This window comes from Aptenodytes patagonicus, chromosome 2, assembly GCF_965638725.1.
Source record: "Aptenodytes patagonicus chromosome 2, bAptPat1.pri.cur, whole genome shotgun sequence".
Taxonomy (NCBI): Eukaryota; Metazoa; Chordata; class Aves; order Sphenisciformes; family Spheniscidae; genus Aptenodytes; species Aptenodytes patagonicus.
Window position 1 is genome coordinate 167,275,679 of NC_134950.1, and position 17,104 is coordinate 167,292,782.

The following is a 17,104-nucleotide window of genomic DNA, read 5'->3' on the forward strand; positions in this document are numbered from 1 at the left end:
CTTTAAAAGGCATCACAATGTAAAGGAGATGATAGTTTTCCGTAAAGAGATGTGACTTTATTCATCTTTGCATCCCTGCCAGGAGAAAGCAAAGGAAGAAGCTTCTTTTGAAGACAGGGGGCATATTTCCAAGACCCCTGAGGTGCACCTGAAAAAAATACAGCAGCCAAAACTTGCTCATGTTCATTCTTTCCTAGTGTTAGTGGAATGACTGACAATATTACTACTAGGATGATAGGATAATTCAGGTTGTAAGGGACCTCAGGAGGTCTCTGGTCCAAACCCCCTACTCACAGAAGGCTCAGCTATGATTGCAGACGAGGTTGCTCAGGGCTTTATCCAGTCGGGTCTTGAAAAATCTTTGGAGATGGAGATTACACACCCTCACTGGGCAACCTGTCCCATTGCTTGACTGTCCTACTGAGGAAAAACTGTCTCCTTATATCGGATCTGGCCCTTTCTTGTTTTAGTTTATGCCTGTTGTCTCTTGTCCTCCTGCCATGCACCATTGTGAAAGGCCTGAGTCTGTCATCTCAGTAACCTCCTGGTACTGGCAGGCTGTTATTAGGTCCACCCAAAGTCTCCTCTTCTCCAGGCTGAACCAGCTCCTCTAGCACATGGGAAGTGCTCCAGACCTGAGCATCTTGGTGGCCTGTGGCTGATCTTGCTCTAGTTTATCAATGTCTTCTTGTACCAGGGGCCCCTAAACTGGGCACAGCAGCTAGATGCGGTCTAGTGAGTGCGAAGTAGAGGGGAATAATCATTTCCCTCAAAACAGCCCAGACTGCTGTTAGCCACCTTTGCTGCCAGGCCACACGGCTGGCTTGGGTTTATTTCAGCATCCACAAAGGTCCCTAGGTGCTTTTTCCACACAGTTGCTCCTCAGCCAGTTGGTCCTCACCTTCCTGAGAGGGCACATGCAGCCAAGGGACTTCCTTTTGCTGTCCAGGATATCTGTGGATCATCTCAGTAGCTCTGCTCACAGGTATCCTGAATAATCATCAAATCATTAAGTCACTATTAAAAGACAGCATGAAAATCACTCACAGCCCCCTTGGAAATGGATCTTGGAAACGGACAGTGCCATTGGAGGCCAAACACCACTGGGGGACATGGCTGGTATGGAAGGCAGGGAGGAGACAACTCTCTCGAGACATGACTCCAGTCTGTGAAGGTGTATCTGAAAATGGGATAAGAAGCTGGGTTTGCCTGGCAAATTTGTCATCAGAGATAGAAGCTCGTCCCTGTAGAAACCCAGGAACTTTAGCCCAGAAATGCATCTAGGCCAGTGCTTCCCCATACGCTCTTGTTCCTGCCCTCTTGTCCAGCCAGGGTTTTGGCCTCTGAGCTGGGATGATCCCTGAAGGGTGTCTTAGGTTCCCAGGCAGCCATAGGCTTACTTGTGTGTGCCAATGCAAATTTGGAAATGCTTGTCTTCTTGGGATGAGGGTGTGTGGCTCACCTCCAACTCAGCCAGCATCTTTATCAAAGGCTACCCAGGGAAAATGGAAGCTCTTGCTTATCTGTTTCGCTCCCAGGTATTTTTCTCCTGGGATGATTTCCAAACAGTTTAACTCAAATGAATTCAGTTCTGAACAGCCCTATGATTTGATCCCACGCCATGCCTTGGGATGGCATCAGCAGCTACCTTGGCTGGTGTTTCGAGGAATGGTGAGCATTTTGTCATCCCAGCTTGGATGTGCCAAACGTTGTTGATGACAGAAGTCAGCTCTCCACCAGTGGGACTATACAGTACAGCAGAGACAAGAGTATCACCATTGCTGTCGGTCAAGTGAACTGGGAACTTCTTCCAAACTCCTATGGGTGAGAACTTGCACAGCCGAAAAAGTTATTTTTTTCTTCTTCAAATTGCACTAATAAGATAAAGAGTATCATCTCTTTACCCCTGAACCATGCCTAATAGCAGAGAAAGGAGAGAGACCCCTCATAGCCTCATTTCTTTAGGCAGTGCAAATCTTACTGGCTTCAGTGCATTTTGCATCGAACACATTGCTGGAAGAAAAAAACACCTTGGTTAACTAGGTCTCCCTGCACTCTGTCTGCAGCCAATAGAGGCTTATTTGCAGGATCCTGGATTAGCTGACTTGACCCTGTCCAATTTGATTTCTCCCTAGGGGAAGATCAGAGAAGGAGTTGAGTAAGTGTACAAGTGTACAAGACATTCCTAAGTGTCTATTTCCATCTGAAAGAGCTTAGAGAAGGTGGGACATCTGCACAGGCCATACAGCTGCTTTTCTGGACTGACAACTAGAAGGCGGCTGGGATTCCTGGGGCATCTGAAATGATACTAGAAGCCTATATTTAGGCCACCGAATCAAGCCCTCAGCAAGGCCCAGAGATGAGTTCCAGCCAGCAAGGCCAAGAGCTCCTCCTGAAGCAGATGCCTTCTGAAGGCCAGCTAAGAAGCTCTGCAGACTTTGCTGCACAATTTGCTTAGGTATGCACCAAGTGTAATGGGAGATCAGACACCTGACACTGAGACAGAGACCAAATTTACGTGTCTTCATCTATTTATTGATCTTAAATGTTTAGTGAATATTTATTGTGAGTGAAAACAGGGCATCCCAGAAATAGCCCTGAAAACGCTGGTACAAGGTCAGTGCCCTGGCATCGATATATTCCAGTGGTTTACTGGGAGGTCAATGAATGTAAGCTCTAAGGGACCTTGTGAAAGAAAACCCTGCAGTTGAATGTCTATTGCCAGAGACATTAGTTCACTTCTTCAGCTGCCAAATTTCTTTTCTACTCAGACCTGCTAGACATCTGGATTCGATCTGGATGATATAGATTTGAGGTCAGGTATATGGATTACACCACAGTCCTTCAAAAGTTTAGTTGTCTAATTCACAGGGTCTAGATAAGACTAACTTCTTTCTGTAGCCACACCATGGGACTAGAAAGAGGCATGGCTAACAGCATCTAGATCAGGGCTAGACAGATCTGGCAATTCTTCAATTCCAGTTCTGGTACCTGGAATCCTTAGTTCTTGTGAAGAGCACGAAAAGGACTTGTTACCACCCCCTTATTGCTTACTGGCTACAATATCCCAGTCCATGTCACTGGTGTGGGATTCCGGCTACCAAATTTTGCACTGTGTCTGTCTCTACAAAAGCCAGTAACTCAGGTGGCCTTTATGGTCAAGGGACAAAATAGGTGTCGGGCGCAATTCCCCTGCCCTATCGTAGACAACTACTTTAGGATCAGATGATTCATACCTTGGACTCCATTGACTGTATTGAGCAGTTCTCCAATGATCACAGACGGAACTACCTCCAGCTGAGACTTGTGAAGAGCCACATAAAGTCACGTGAGTCCCACTAGAATGGTCTTTGGAAGAACAGTATCCTGTGCCTAGATCATACTTTTACTCCATTTACAGGACAAATCCCCCCTACCAGTGACAGTCACCCTGGTTATTTAGACTGCCCCTGAGCCTCCAGCTGTGGCTGAGAACTATATGGTGCTAGGTGTCATGGAGACACGCATGACTAAGATGATCCCTTCCCTAGAGTACTAGTGAAGCCTCGTCTGACAAATGGCAGGCTTCACAGCACAGGGGTAACAGTGAGTCACTCTGGCTAAGCGCTCCATGGGCAGATGCAGCTGTGCCCACAAATTTGTGTTTTGTGTCTATTAAGAAAAAGAAAATACCCCACTATAGAGGAAAGAAACCAGTCCGGTGAAAGTGTTGCTGTGTTGCTGCATTGCACTTGTACTTCAGAGCTGGCTGCATGTCCACAGCAGCGAGGAAATCTCAGGATGAATCCTAGCTCTTCAACCCTGAAATGTGAAGGGCAGGTTGGTTTCACAGCTAACATGGGCTATACTGACTCATAATTATGGTATTGAGTAGGATCTTACTGCACCTAATAAAACCAAACGAAGGATACAGGCAGACAGGTGAACTTAAGGAAGCAATAAGATGATATTGATCAGTTGACAGATTGGGGGAAAGAAAAACAGCCTTCAAAGCACTATTTCCATGGAGACTACTTTCCGTTCCCTGTTTCTATGACAGCTTTCATCAGGAGATCTTGATTGCCCTATGGTCTGCCTGGTCCTTGATGTGGAGGAGAGAAAGGGAAAGATAGGAATTGCCTCTTTATTGGGAACCAGAAAGGGATATTGAAAGGGCAAATGTGAGCCTGACACCAATTCTACTGACACCAGTAAGAGTCCTTCCAGAGACTTGAAATGTATGCCTAGAAAATAGACTGACGGTGACCACCTTGCAAATGCAGAGAGCCCACAGATCATGTGCCTCAGCTTGTGGCTCCAGAGGAACCAGAACACGACCTGCAGGACACAGATATTCCACTTCTTGTTGCTGACCAGGAGGGTTTGGTGCCCACTGAAAGGTTAGGCAGCCTACAAACTAGTCATAGGTTGTCTACAGGGCAGCCATGTGCAGAAAAGCTAGAGCTCACTGTATACAATGTGAAGAGCTTTGGATTGAGCCTCCTGTATCCAATCTCAGATAGGAAACCCTCAGCTGGTATAAATGATATTCCTTCTACTAGCTGCCACAAAGCAGTCACCCCCTAGGACTTTGCCTAGGATATAACCTAGACCCTGCCTTTTTTTCTCAAATCCTGGTCTTTATGAACCCCCAGATACGCAGTGTACAGAGTTACACACCTGTCTATCTCCATCATTCTCCCTGCTCTGCACTCTCTGAGAAGACAAAAAAAAAAGCCACCCTCAAAATAATTCTTTATTGGTCTTCCGGGGATGGTCTGAAATCTTGCTCTTACAAGGCTGACGGTAGAAATTCAAGCTTGATTTTCATCACAGTGCTCTAGAGAAAGTGGACCGTGGCTGCCAGTACCTCAGGCATGACAGACTTCAGAAAGCTTCCATGGCAAAACAAGTAGAGGTAGTGTATGTGTTAGCATGGCAATCACTTCAAAATTAACATAAGCAGTATCCCATTAATGGTGTATGTCCACCATGCTGGCTTGAAATAGGGTCCAATGCTGGAAGGACTGAGAATCTCTGCTTTGGACAAACACTAATTGGAAAAAGGATTTTATTTTTTGTGAAAATACACTCCTGGTAGCATCAATAACCTGCAATTTCTGACAGTATCTGCTGCACTGCAAATCCCTTTTTCATCCCAGACTGGCCTAGAGATAGAACACAGAGGTACTCAACCCACATATTTCTAACCTGTAGATATATCTGACGCTTCCGACACAAAATGCCAGGACGCTGTGCATCGCTACTGTGATGCATGCAATGAGTAAAAGCACTGACACAGTCCTCTCTCATCAGACACTTTTGTTTCCCAGCTACCATGAAGATGGTTTGCATCCCTTTGCAGAACTCAGGGCATTGACAGCAGTGAGTGGCGTAGCCAGGCACACTTCCAGTCTTACTTGTATCTCTGCCGCACTGGGATCTATCATGCTAGTTGGCATGCCACATGGAAGGCTATGTGAAGACTCTTCCCTGCTCCTCCTCTTTGGCAGAGATGATAGGTCTAACTAGACAGAATCTCAAATCTCCCTCCTCCCTCAGTTATCTCATTGAGGCACATGAATCCAAATGAGAGTTAGGAGGTGGAAAAGTTACAAAATTTTAATTTGTTAATTTAAATTTGCTGTGCATTGCCAATCAGCTCAAAATTGAATGTGATCGAGCTGTTAGGACAAGATGCCTCCGAAAGCAGGGGATTAACATCAGTGTCTTCCAAGATATTTTCCAGCCCTGGTAGTCCTGAAAACTAGAGAGAGAACAATTTAAATCTGGAGATTTAAATCCAGCTTGTGCTGGAAAGTCCTCTAAAACATGTGAAGAAAATTCAGAATAAGCATGCTAAAGTGGAAAGAGCAAATTACTCCAGCACCGGTGAGATACAGGTGATGGAGAATATATTACACAACTCGCTTTTTTCTTTCTACTGTTGAAAAGCCCAATGGAGGGAACGGGAGTGAAGAGGGACAGGGATCCAGTGTAACACCGTCAGCTGAGAAGGGAGACAATTAATCTTGCATTTAAATGCTCTCTTGCTCAGATTTTATCATGAGGTTGTTCTTCTTATTGGCTCATTATCAAACAGGATTTCTTTCCCTGATCTTAGTGAAAAACGCTCTCAAGATAGGTGTCCTCTTCCTTTCCAGAGTAAAGAAAATGATGCCTGGTTTTATTGAAACCAACCCAGAGTAGTGTTTATTATTGAAAATATACAGTATTTTTGAACATCACATAAAAAGCCTAGTAGATGCATCTGCTCTAGTTCAAAATGCTCAATAGATAATCTTTGTGCAGCATGTAGCACTATCCTCATAATGCAAACATCCTCTTCTCATTACGATTTTTACAGCGCTTCCCTTTTTTATTTTTTAAACCCAGAAAACATGTTCTGTTGTCCTTCCCCACCCCAATCCTCTTAGCTGAAAAAAACCAAAGATTTTCCAAAGGCTACTTACATTGTGTTGAAAGCGTGGGGCTAAGAGGAGTAAGGATACTTTATAGAGCTATCTAGAGATATTGCCGTCCTTTTCAAAATCTTGTGTACGAACAGGGCATGGTTCTTGCAAGGCAAAGCGCCCTGTGTTAAACAGTCCAGCGATGCCCTGGCTAAATCCCAGTCTATCAAAGGGACAAATGGGGAAGGTAGATAAATTCGGATTTTTCACACCACCTTTCAGATGCTCTTTTTCTTGCTGCCACATGTTCTCAAATGACAGTTCTGCAGAGAAGAAATTTTTACAAAGAAACAAGAAAGAGATGGGCTATCTATACACCAAACTGTTGAAATCATTGGGAATCAATGTACAGGGTGAGATGGGCAGTATGGTAAAAATAGTCTTTGTTCACCACAATACGGAGGGGAAAACAAAAAAACAAAAGGAGAAAAAAATTGTTCCTGCCAGTGTGCTGTTTTAGACTTTGTATTGTGAACTTCCACAAGGTGCAGTCAGTGTTGAATCTCTTTATTCTTTGAATCTGTTTCGCCACCACCTACCCCAAGAGGCTTTTGCCTGGTTGCCTTAAAGCAGCATCACGAATATGGGAGATGAGAGTCCATGAAAATATGACGGGCACCTCATTGCGAAAGAGAGCAGTGCAGAATAAAGGAAGAAAGTTTGAAGAAAGGGGCTTGGGTAGAGTGAAGAAAGAAGAACCTTGAAGGCCACCAGGTGCTGTGTGTATGTGCGGGGCATATCACACGGCTGCGGTCTGTTTGATGCTATGGAAGCTGATTCGTGTCGGAGAGGTGGGGATAGACATGGCACGTGCCACACGCACTCGGAGGGAGTGATGATCTTGCCAGCGGTGCCATCTTTTCCTGGCAGCAGAACGGACCTGGTGAAAAAAAAAAAAGGAAAGAACATGAACACCTGGAATACTCAGGTGTCCTCTGTAAAGGGACACTAGACAGCTCTGAGACAAATGATGATATGTGTCAAGCCAGTGAAACATGCAGGGCTTGATTCAGCTGCCTAAACACGGGCATCTAATTCACTTGATATTCTCCTGGGTACTTCACTCTGGGAAAGGCATGGGTTTCACATACCTCATGTCTCATATCTGATGTCTTAAATACCCCAGAGCATTTCAAATGGCAATAAATGCCTAAGCTTACTCAATTGAATCAAGCTCTCAGGATGGATGCCCCTGATGGAGGTCTCAGAGAGACCTATAACAGGGCCTGTAGTTGCCCCTGCTTCCCTTGTATATGAAGGGGAATCGCAGATCATCTAACTAAACATTGGTGTCTACAACACAGGCACATCTGGCCTAATCCCTGTGAGCATCTTGTATAGGCAGTGGAGAGCTACTCTACAGTCAACAGAAGGTCATCCTCAAGAAGATGCTTACAAATCCTGAACTTTAAGTGCATATTTTGTTGCATGAACCAAAGAAAGAGCCCAGGAGCTCTAGCTCAAATACAATGTATATAATTAAGAGAAAGACAGGTGATAGGAACCCTAGCCTCAAACACAATGGGAGGGAAAGCTTGAGATACTCCTAACATAGACTGTAATCAATTCCTGCCAAATCATTGGCATAGAAGACTCAGTCAGAAGCTGAAATGAAACATTTAGAGGAATTTCTGGATATTTTTGTTGATCTATGCTTACTGTAGAGACAAGAGCAATTCAGACCCCTAACCTAGGTAGCTAGGTAAGCCTACAAAATCAGGTGAGATGAATCTGGTCCCGGCTTCTTCGACAGTCATGTACTCATGACACTTGGAAAAGAAGTTGACATTCTGCTGCCAACCTGAAATCCAGTCAACTCTGAGAAAAGAGCATTTTTACATACAACCTCTATATCAAGCCAGGGCCTCCTTTGCCAAAAGCACATTTGTTTAGAAGGTGGGGTTATAAATAACATAATGTAGATATTACACCTCAGCTACTGACCCATAGTTCTCTTCCTGACCAAGAGAGAACCAGTCAGTATGGTCAAAGGGTATGATTCATCTCCTCCTAAAGCAGATGTCCAAAGTAGGCCAGATACTGTGGTCAGATGAAAAACACCTATTTACTTTCATTAGTTATAAAGTGAGTCTAGACAATTAGCTCTGCTTTAGATGTTTGGATTATAAATTTAGCTAAATTTAGACAATATTGATATCTTACCCTGAATGTTTTTCAATCTTTAATGTACTTATCTTCACTGCATCCCTCAAAAGTAAAGGAGTGCTCTTATCCCTATTTTACCACCAGCAGGCTAAAGCTTGGGTATTAATAGCAGTGATGTTGTTGTAGAGTAGACCTCAACATGGATCAGCTACCATGGCAACTGTACAAGGCCTGGGATGAGCTTGCACAGCCTGTGTGAAACCCATGCTGACACAGCTCCTTAGCTATCAGCACCTGAGGTAGATCAAAGCCATCCTGGGTGTATCTATAATCACCACTGGGATTGCAGGTGTTGAAACAAATTGTCCAAAGGTGCACAGCCACTGCTTTTCTCCATTTCTTTTAAAATTTGGGGCCTGTCTTCAGGTGCAGTGTGAAGTCTACTCAAAACATGAGGAACACACACTCCTCAACCCCACTTCAGACCAGCTCCAACATGCTGACTAACAGGTGCTCAAATGAGCTGATGAGCTGTAGTAGCAGAGCTATTTCCCACCCTAACCACACACTGGCAGTATTAGGTGTCCTAGATGAACAGGAATGATGGCTTGATAGTTAAAACATACAACAGTTCATAAGGAGGACATGGGAAGGGGGGAATCTGCACTTCTTCTCTCAGATGGTTTCAATCCTCCCATTTCTTGGTGGGCCTTCAGGGACTTAGACCCATAGTCTGTAGCACTACTACTTAGAAACTCTGCACTGTTGTGGCCTGGCACCTAACAATCCCTTCTCATCACCAGCTTTGTCCATGAAATACACCCCATTTCAGGTCTGTGAGTATCAACTTGGAAAACAGTTTTGTAGTTGCCCTCTTTGGTGTTTTGTCAGGGGAATCCTGAAGCTGGAAATCTGGCTTTTGTATCAGAGCCCTTTCAGAAGGCGCAGATTGGGGAAAATGGACCTGAGGATCTCTTTCTTTGGTTGTTTTCTCAACTGTGTGTGATCTGTGCTGCTTGATCTGACACTTAAGACAAGTAGATGCAGATGTTTATAGTAAGGTGAGAAGAGTGCCACACTGTGTTTCTTTCTCTGATTTTGAATCAATGATTTGTTCCAATATAAAATAATGGGTTTTACACTTAATAGGTGGGACAGACCCTAGAAAAATAAAGGCTATGAGGGGATAGGACTGCTTGCGTGGAAAAGGGGAAGAGTCAACATCCAGTGAAAGAAGAATTAAAGTTAGTAGACAGCACTGCCAGGAGGAGCATGATCATCACAAATGAATTTGCGATGAGACTGAGAATAATGTGGTTAAACAACAGTGCAGGGGATTTCTGGAAGAGCCTCTCATTATGAATTTGTAGGTACAAAACACCTCCCCTAATTTCAAGATGGGGTTTGGTCAGTTTACATAATGAGTTGAATGAAATAGTTATATGAGATAGCCAGAGTCAGGATGGGCTGACTCAGCTGTATGCTACTACAGTAGAAGCCAGCATGGACTGCTGACTTTCACCGTCTCATCAAACTGACCTCATTGGTTCACTGAACCCTTCTGTTAAAACATGAGAAGCGGTGGAAAGAAGATGTGTCATGGTGTTGCACTTTCCTGGATGCCCACTGTTTGCAAATCTATCATGGTTCTACCTGGAGTGGCCAAGGGATACTTATTTCTGATTCTGGATTTAAGGGTGCATATAATATACACCCAAAGGCCAATACATGTGCCAAAGTACATACAAGGGAGGATGCATCTCATCTGAAAGCTTGATACCTAGTCTTGGCCAATTATTTATGCTTTCAATATAGACGATGGAGAAAGTGAGATGATTCCCCTAAGGAGGTGACTTAGATATGTGGAATGAATAAGTCCTTGCTCCATCTTGCTCCTCTGAGTACAAAACCAGCTTAGCTAAATGTTGGGCACCTAAGGCAAATGGTATTAAGTAACATGTAAAGTGTCAGAGGGGTAACCATCGTCATGGGACATTGTCCCATGAAGAACATGGGACTTGATCTGCAGAGGGATGTTGCCTCTCGAATGCTCATTTCTCCGCAGATGTCACCAAATGCTGAGATATTGTTAGAAAAAGTTTTTTCCCCTTTCTGCTAGAGTGAAATTCACCTTTGTATGGGGAGCCTGCGATCCACTTCAGTCCTTCAGAGAGGTGAATTTCTTCATCTCTGGTGCAAAAGTGGAGAATAAATCTCTGTGTACAGCACAGCCTTGCTAAAGACCTTAATAGCAGACTGGCAGTCCTGTGAATTCAAGTATCCCAGGTACTCCTACAGCAGCATTTCATTGGGTCATGAAAAGGGGGAGTCACTGGTGGGCTTTTAGTGTTTCTGAGTAACTTGTGCGAACAGATACTTACTCAGCCAGTGAAGCCAGATTAGATTTATCATTTGTGCTTCAAACCAATCAAGTCAAAAAGAGTGACCTGGAGATAAAGACGTGAGTCTAAACAAGCAGTTGTCCGAATGGCGTTTATGATATGGTTTGCTTACAAGCTTTGAGAAAGGATAAAGAGTAGTAACAAAAATGCTGTCTTCTTGTACAGCTGGAGCCATTCCTAATGGACTGGGCACATGGAAATAGATTCTGCACTTACAGGGGTGAGTGCAAAGCATTTCTTAATGACAGAATAGTTCACTGCAATTAGGATGTGACCAGAGCGCAAGCAGAAAAGGTTAAGCTCAAATTTATCTCTTACAATTGAACTCAGAAGCAAAATGCTAGCTTAACTTTATGTCAGAAAAGAAAAGAGAAAACCGGCTGTGACTGCTATAATAACATATTAAAAAAGACACCAAAAAAGCTATTACACAGCAGAAGAGTAATAGAAAAAGATAAAGCAAAATAGCAACCTCAAACCTGGTTGTTAATCTCCATGAGAGCAACTACCTCTATCCATTAAGCATTTGTAGAGTCAGTACCGTGTCCTAGAGTCAGCATTAGCACATCTATGACCTGAAATTAACAGCACTTGCCTGTAATAGCCCAAAGATTCGTACAGGCTATCATCAGTGGTTAAAGCTTAACAAAGAGCCTGGGGAATACAAATTACCAGCTTCACCTCTATGTAACTTTAGTTGCTTGAGATGACAAGGTTTATCCGTGCTGCTGAGCAGGGAGCTCAGTTCTCTGCGTTGACCCTTGCTCTGTCTTTTTCTTGCAAACAGTTGCTCTTTCAGAATTACCCTTTTCAGCTCTTTGCACTTTGTGTACTGTGAATAATCACGGTTTCTGAACATGTGGCCAAATCAGATTTACCTACATATTTGTGCCTACAGAGTGTGGGCACTGCTTTCAGCAGGATTGCTTTAGAACAGTCAAGATAAAGAATTCAGGTGATGGGATGGAGAGAAGTCAGTGGGTGATCGTTTTTCTTTCCTGATTGGATCACCTACCAAGGAGTTCTCAGACTTTCAAATCGCATCTGAAAATCACTAAAACCCACATCTGTTCATAAAAATTGTTAAAAACCTCTCCTCCTCCTCCTCAGAAGAACAACAAAAAGAATGAAAGAGATAGAGAGAAGGATGAAAACATGCAGAGAAGGTTTGCTTTTGATAAAATAGACATCAACTTTGTATTGCTATTACTTATGCTGGACAGTGGCTGCTGGCTAACTTCTTGCAGCCATCAATTAGAAATGAGTTGAAAAGCGAGCCTTTAGTGGCATTAAAAATCAGTTTTTGGAAGAAATGTCATGTCTTATTAGCAGAGAGGAAGAAAGCTTGATCCATTTACACAGTGCTTAGAACAAAGGGGCCCATTCACTTGGGACTTCCTGACGTAATACTAAAATATAATAGTAGTAATGTAGGTAAAAAGAAAGGGTCTGATAAGAAGAGTAGAATTAAATGAGCTGTCATGGTAATGGGAGCTGGAAATAAGACTATTGGGATGCCACCATACTCAGTCCCCAGAGAACATTTCTCACGTGAAAGTGTTAACGAGTGAGGAGCAGAGGAACAACACGTACTCTCTGACGCTAGAATAATCATGTGTTCAGTAGTCTGTGACTACATAACCCTAATTAAGTTCTTGCTTTGCTCATACGCAACTTTTTACTCCCAGAAAACCTGATCCAAAGGCAAATGAAATAAATGAAAAAGGTTTAGATAGATCTCAATGGCCTTTGAAACAGACCAATTTTTGCTCTATGAAAATAGATGTCAGTGATGAATTCATCAAGTTCCACCTACACTTAAGCACCTTTGTGCCGTGTTTCATAGCCTTGTGCTGCAGTTGGAGGTAACTGGAGAATAACTTTGGACTTTAAACATCTTTGGTTATGAACAGCAGTGCAAATTGCGGAAAAGTTGATGAAGATTTATTCAATTTTATTGTAAGCTACAGATGAGCAAGGGGGACTTTCAAGCCATGTCCAGATCAGCAAAAGGGAACTCGTTATGCAGACTTTAAATTTTAAGACACTGGTCTCACTGTGTCTGACTCTGTAGTGTAATCCACTTCCATGAAGTTTCTGAAGCCCTGGCCTCTCTCTATCCAGCAGAGACATAGGAAAGGCTATAAGGTATTGGCAACAGTTCATCAAAAAGAGACAACGAAAAGAGGTCAGATGAATTCTACTCTCATTTGTGTGAATCACTGCCTATAAAGGGAGTTGAGGGTGATCAGCTCAACTGCATATGTGTATGTATTAGATGTCTAATGTTAAGGGGATAAATCCCATCCATTACATAATAGAACTTGATGATACTACACGATACCTTCAAAGTTTTCCAAAGGGTTAGGGTGTCCCTCAGGGGAGGAGGATCGGTAAATGCTGGATTTAATAGTAAATGCTGTGAAGAAGCCTATGGGCCAAGCTTCTCCAGATCCTTGGAAGGATTAAGTGCAGTCTTGAATGAAAGCAAAGAAACAGAACAGCCTAAGCACAGAGCTCACTGGACTGACAGACCTCAGGATCTGCAGATGAGGAACACTCATCTGCTAACGCTCTCAGAGAGATAGGAGTGAGTCTTTATCTATTTTTTGTAAATAAAGTATATCACTGAGCAACTCTACCTATGTCCTACAGCCACCACTCACTCTATTGGTATGGCTTTACAAGGCTCCCAAGTAGAGCCAAACTCGCAGGCCAAAGATGGCCATGTTATCATTAGACAAAAAATTGAACCAAACATCTCTATAAAGATGCCATCATCAGTGTTTAATCCTCCTAAGGTAGGGAAGGGATGTAGTCAAAACAATCTGCAAGGCTCAAAGGAAACACGGCAATAAATCCTGTAATCTTACAAAAATGAAGCTCAGGTGGAACGGAACTTTTTTTCCCCCCAAATAGCCTACATTGCACCACTATTTCATGTAACATTGTTAAGTTTCTTTTTCTCCCTAAAAAAATTAGCCTGCTTAACCGGTCTGCAATTCATTTTTTTGCCAGAATCTTTGGCAGCAATTCCATACAACCTGGTAAGAGGTGGATAGTTTTGCAGCACCTGCCAGATTGGGATGTTGAAGTTTTGTTCAGGATTTGTTCAGATTTTGACGGATGTGCAATTTTGTTATCATATATATCATATATAACTGTTCGAGAAGCTAGAACAGTTCTGACTAGTTATAAAGATTTGCCACACATTTTGGGGTGGAAGCAAACGCTGCTCCCCTCTTCTGGGCCACAAAGGACCAGAACTAACCACTGGAGAGGGAGGCCATGAATGCAATCAGCCCACCCCAAGCCTCTGTGATTTTGTTGTGGTGTGCTCTGGAGGCATGCTCACAACAGCAGCGGTGTAGTGAAAAGGAAGATGAGGTGGGGAAGGACCCTCAGACCAGTTGCTACCTTTCACCATGCCTGGACTTCTCCTCATTTTTCTCTCTCTGGCAGGACCCCAGTCTGAAGAGACCTACTGGAGTCACAGCAATTAAGGTGAGTTTCTACCAAAACACATCTGGGTGTGGGAGACGGGTACTGAGAGGAGACTGCAGTCCTGGAATGAACTGCTGCCTGGTGGTCCCAAAGGGAATGTTTGATCCCTTCAGTTGACTCTATATTGACCAGGCATCCTCAGGGGCATTTAGGAATAGTACTCATACTTACACTGTTGGAAACCTTTGCTCAGAAAGCAATCATTGTGGGAGATGGAATTAAACTTTAGCCCTCTAGTCCACCCCCATATTCATATTTATTCAGTGATTTGAAGGAACGCTTAATGCATGTCCTTTGGGTTCAGAATGATTAATGTGAAGTCTGCTTAGATTGATGGGCAGGTGGATGACTAACCATTTAGGTGGTGATTCATAGCTGGCAATTATAATGAATAGCCTCCCAAGATGATCAGATCAAAGTAAGCCACTTTGAGCTTAATAGATTTTGAGAGACAGATGGTGCCTGGGTAAAGGGTCAACACAAAAAAAAATTAAACATATTTATCCTTGCCTTGCACCTTGTTGTGAGAATAATTTACAGTGCCATCTAACGAAGTAACCTGTTCTATTCCTCGCTGGTTATGGTTTCTCTCTAAGTCAGCTAATTGCTTTCCATTTTAAATGTTAATTCATAGCTGATTATTAATATTGACCAGATAATACTAGAATCTGAGGCCTGCTTGAGCTGAGAATTCATGCTTTGCAGGATGATTTCGGACACAGGCCTTGCTAGTTATGTATCCCTTCAGGACATGGTTAGAAATCAAGGACAGCCACCTTATTATGGACATAGGATTAATGAATTATAGAATAATTAAGGTTGGAAGGGACCTCAGAAGGCCTCTGCTCCAATGTCATGATCAAAGCAAGTCCAGTGTAGAAAATATACCCAGTTTTGAAATTATGTCAGGGCCTTAAGCAGTTATTTTGAATACTTCCAAGGACAGAGATCTCAAAACACCTCTGGGCCCCTATATCTACAGAAAGATATATTTGGAATATGGAACACTATAAATGCACTCTTTCCCTCTTTGAAATACTTTATTTTCTCTCAGGAGAAAAACATTACTAGCAAGGAGGTCTGGCTGAGAAGGTAGATACCACACTAGAAAGGGAACTGGAGGGAAGTTCCATCTTCCTTTAAAGATGTTTTATCTGGAATCAGTCAAAGAGAGAATAGAAATGCTGGGAATGCTGTAACCATCTGCCTGTGAGCAGAAGGTATATACTGAAGAACTGAAAGAAGACCCTGGAGACAAAAGTATGAAGAACGCCTAAGTGAGCTGTGAGCCTAGAGATCAACAGAGAGTGATTACAGCGCTCGTGAGTGTCACTACTGCCTTCTGTTGTCTTCCCTTGATGCTTTCCTATGAAAAGCCAAAGGTGACAACTGTCTTCATTGGCCTAATAACAGTGAGCCTCTTTTGGTACTGAAACTATAATGAATATTTTTCCTGGATTTCATATCATGCAAACAATTATAAGGCTACTCTACATATGCCTAAAGACTATAACCTTCACTGAGCCTTTTTTTAGTTTCAGGTCTGGCTGTGACCTGGTTAGGACAGCGATGTTTTTATCCAACATTCAGTTCTCAAGATCATTGTCAGAAAAATCAGAGATACCATGTGAGATGAATCCCACACCAGATACCCTTTTGAAAGACAGGCTTTAATTAAACACATGCTATCAAGCTCAGTTACTGGATTGGATTAATCAGCTTGTACTACAGAGGCTGAAGTTAGTGGTTTCTATGATTTAGTGGTTTCTATGGATCTGTACTCTCATCCAAACTTACATAAGGATGAGAGACCACGAAAGTATATCCCTGATTATACATTATTATCTTCTAATAAGCAAACTGATCTAGGTAGAATAAATTTCATCAACTAAAAAAACCTAAAGATTTTTTAGTGAACTGCAATAAAAATTGTCCAACAGGACTTTTGTGGAAATGCATTCTCTTCAGCACAGTTTCAAGCTATTGTATCTATCCTTGTTCCAAAAAACTCCATCTTAAACTTTTTTTTTTTTAATCTAGTGCTATGTGAAATTAAATTCAGTCTTATGATCTGTGAATTGATAGAAAAAATTCTGAGGAGCATCTTGATTTTTGCAGTAATTGAAAAAGAAGTTCACAACCTACATTCATTCTTTTTAAGTGGCATTTAACGTAAATGCATACATATTTTTCATTATGCTATTTTTCATAACATCTTAAATTCTCAGAAACCTCTCATCCTCAATTTTCTTGGAAGTCCAGAGATGCTCTTTACCACTCAGATTAAATGAAATTTGCATATTTTTGCCCTCTAGTGCTAGTAGATTTTCTCTGTGTCCAAAAAATATAACTTTTTTTCCTATAAAGTCTCTAGACAAATTAATATGAGTCAAGAGCCAACGGCCTCTCATGCCCATCCATGGCACAGAAACAAAAGCTTCAGAACTTTTCAGAAGCAATGAAACATAAAAAAACTGTCTAGCTTTGTATCTAAACTACTTCTTCTCCTTAGGTTCACTGGAATAACTTGTGTATAATGTGTTGGCTTGGAAAGACATTCGTATTCAAAACCTGAAGGATCATATCTCCAGTAGAGGGGCCCGAATGATACACACTCTCTCAAGACCTGGCCCATCAGCT

General features: G+C 42.6%; 1 protein-coding gene across 4 annotated transcripts in view; it reads right to left on the reverse strand.

The window, feature by feature from the left end:
• Nucleotides 1-5,033: 5,033 nt before the first annotated feature.
• CRHR2 (corticotropin releasing hormone receptor 2) overlaps nucleotides 5,034-17,104 on the reverse strand; it is a 170,107-nt gene continuing 158,036 nt past the window's right edge. For all 4 annotated transcript variants that reach the window (XM_076332016.1, XM_076332015.1, XM_076332018.1 and 1 more), the window contains one exon: nucleotides 5,034-7,332. In XM_076332016.1, the coding sequence (XP_076188131.1) occupies nucleotides 7,192-7,332 (141 nt within the window). In that variant the 3' untranslated portion in view covers nucleotides 5,034-7,191. The remainder of the gene's footprint in view (nucleotides 7,333-17,104) is intronic.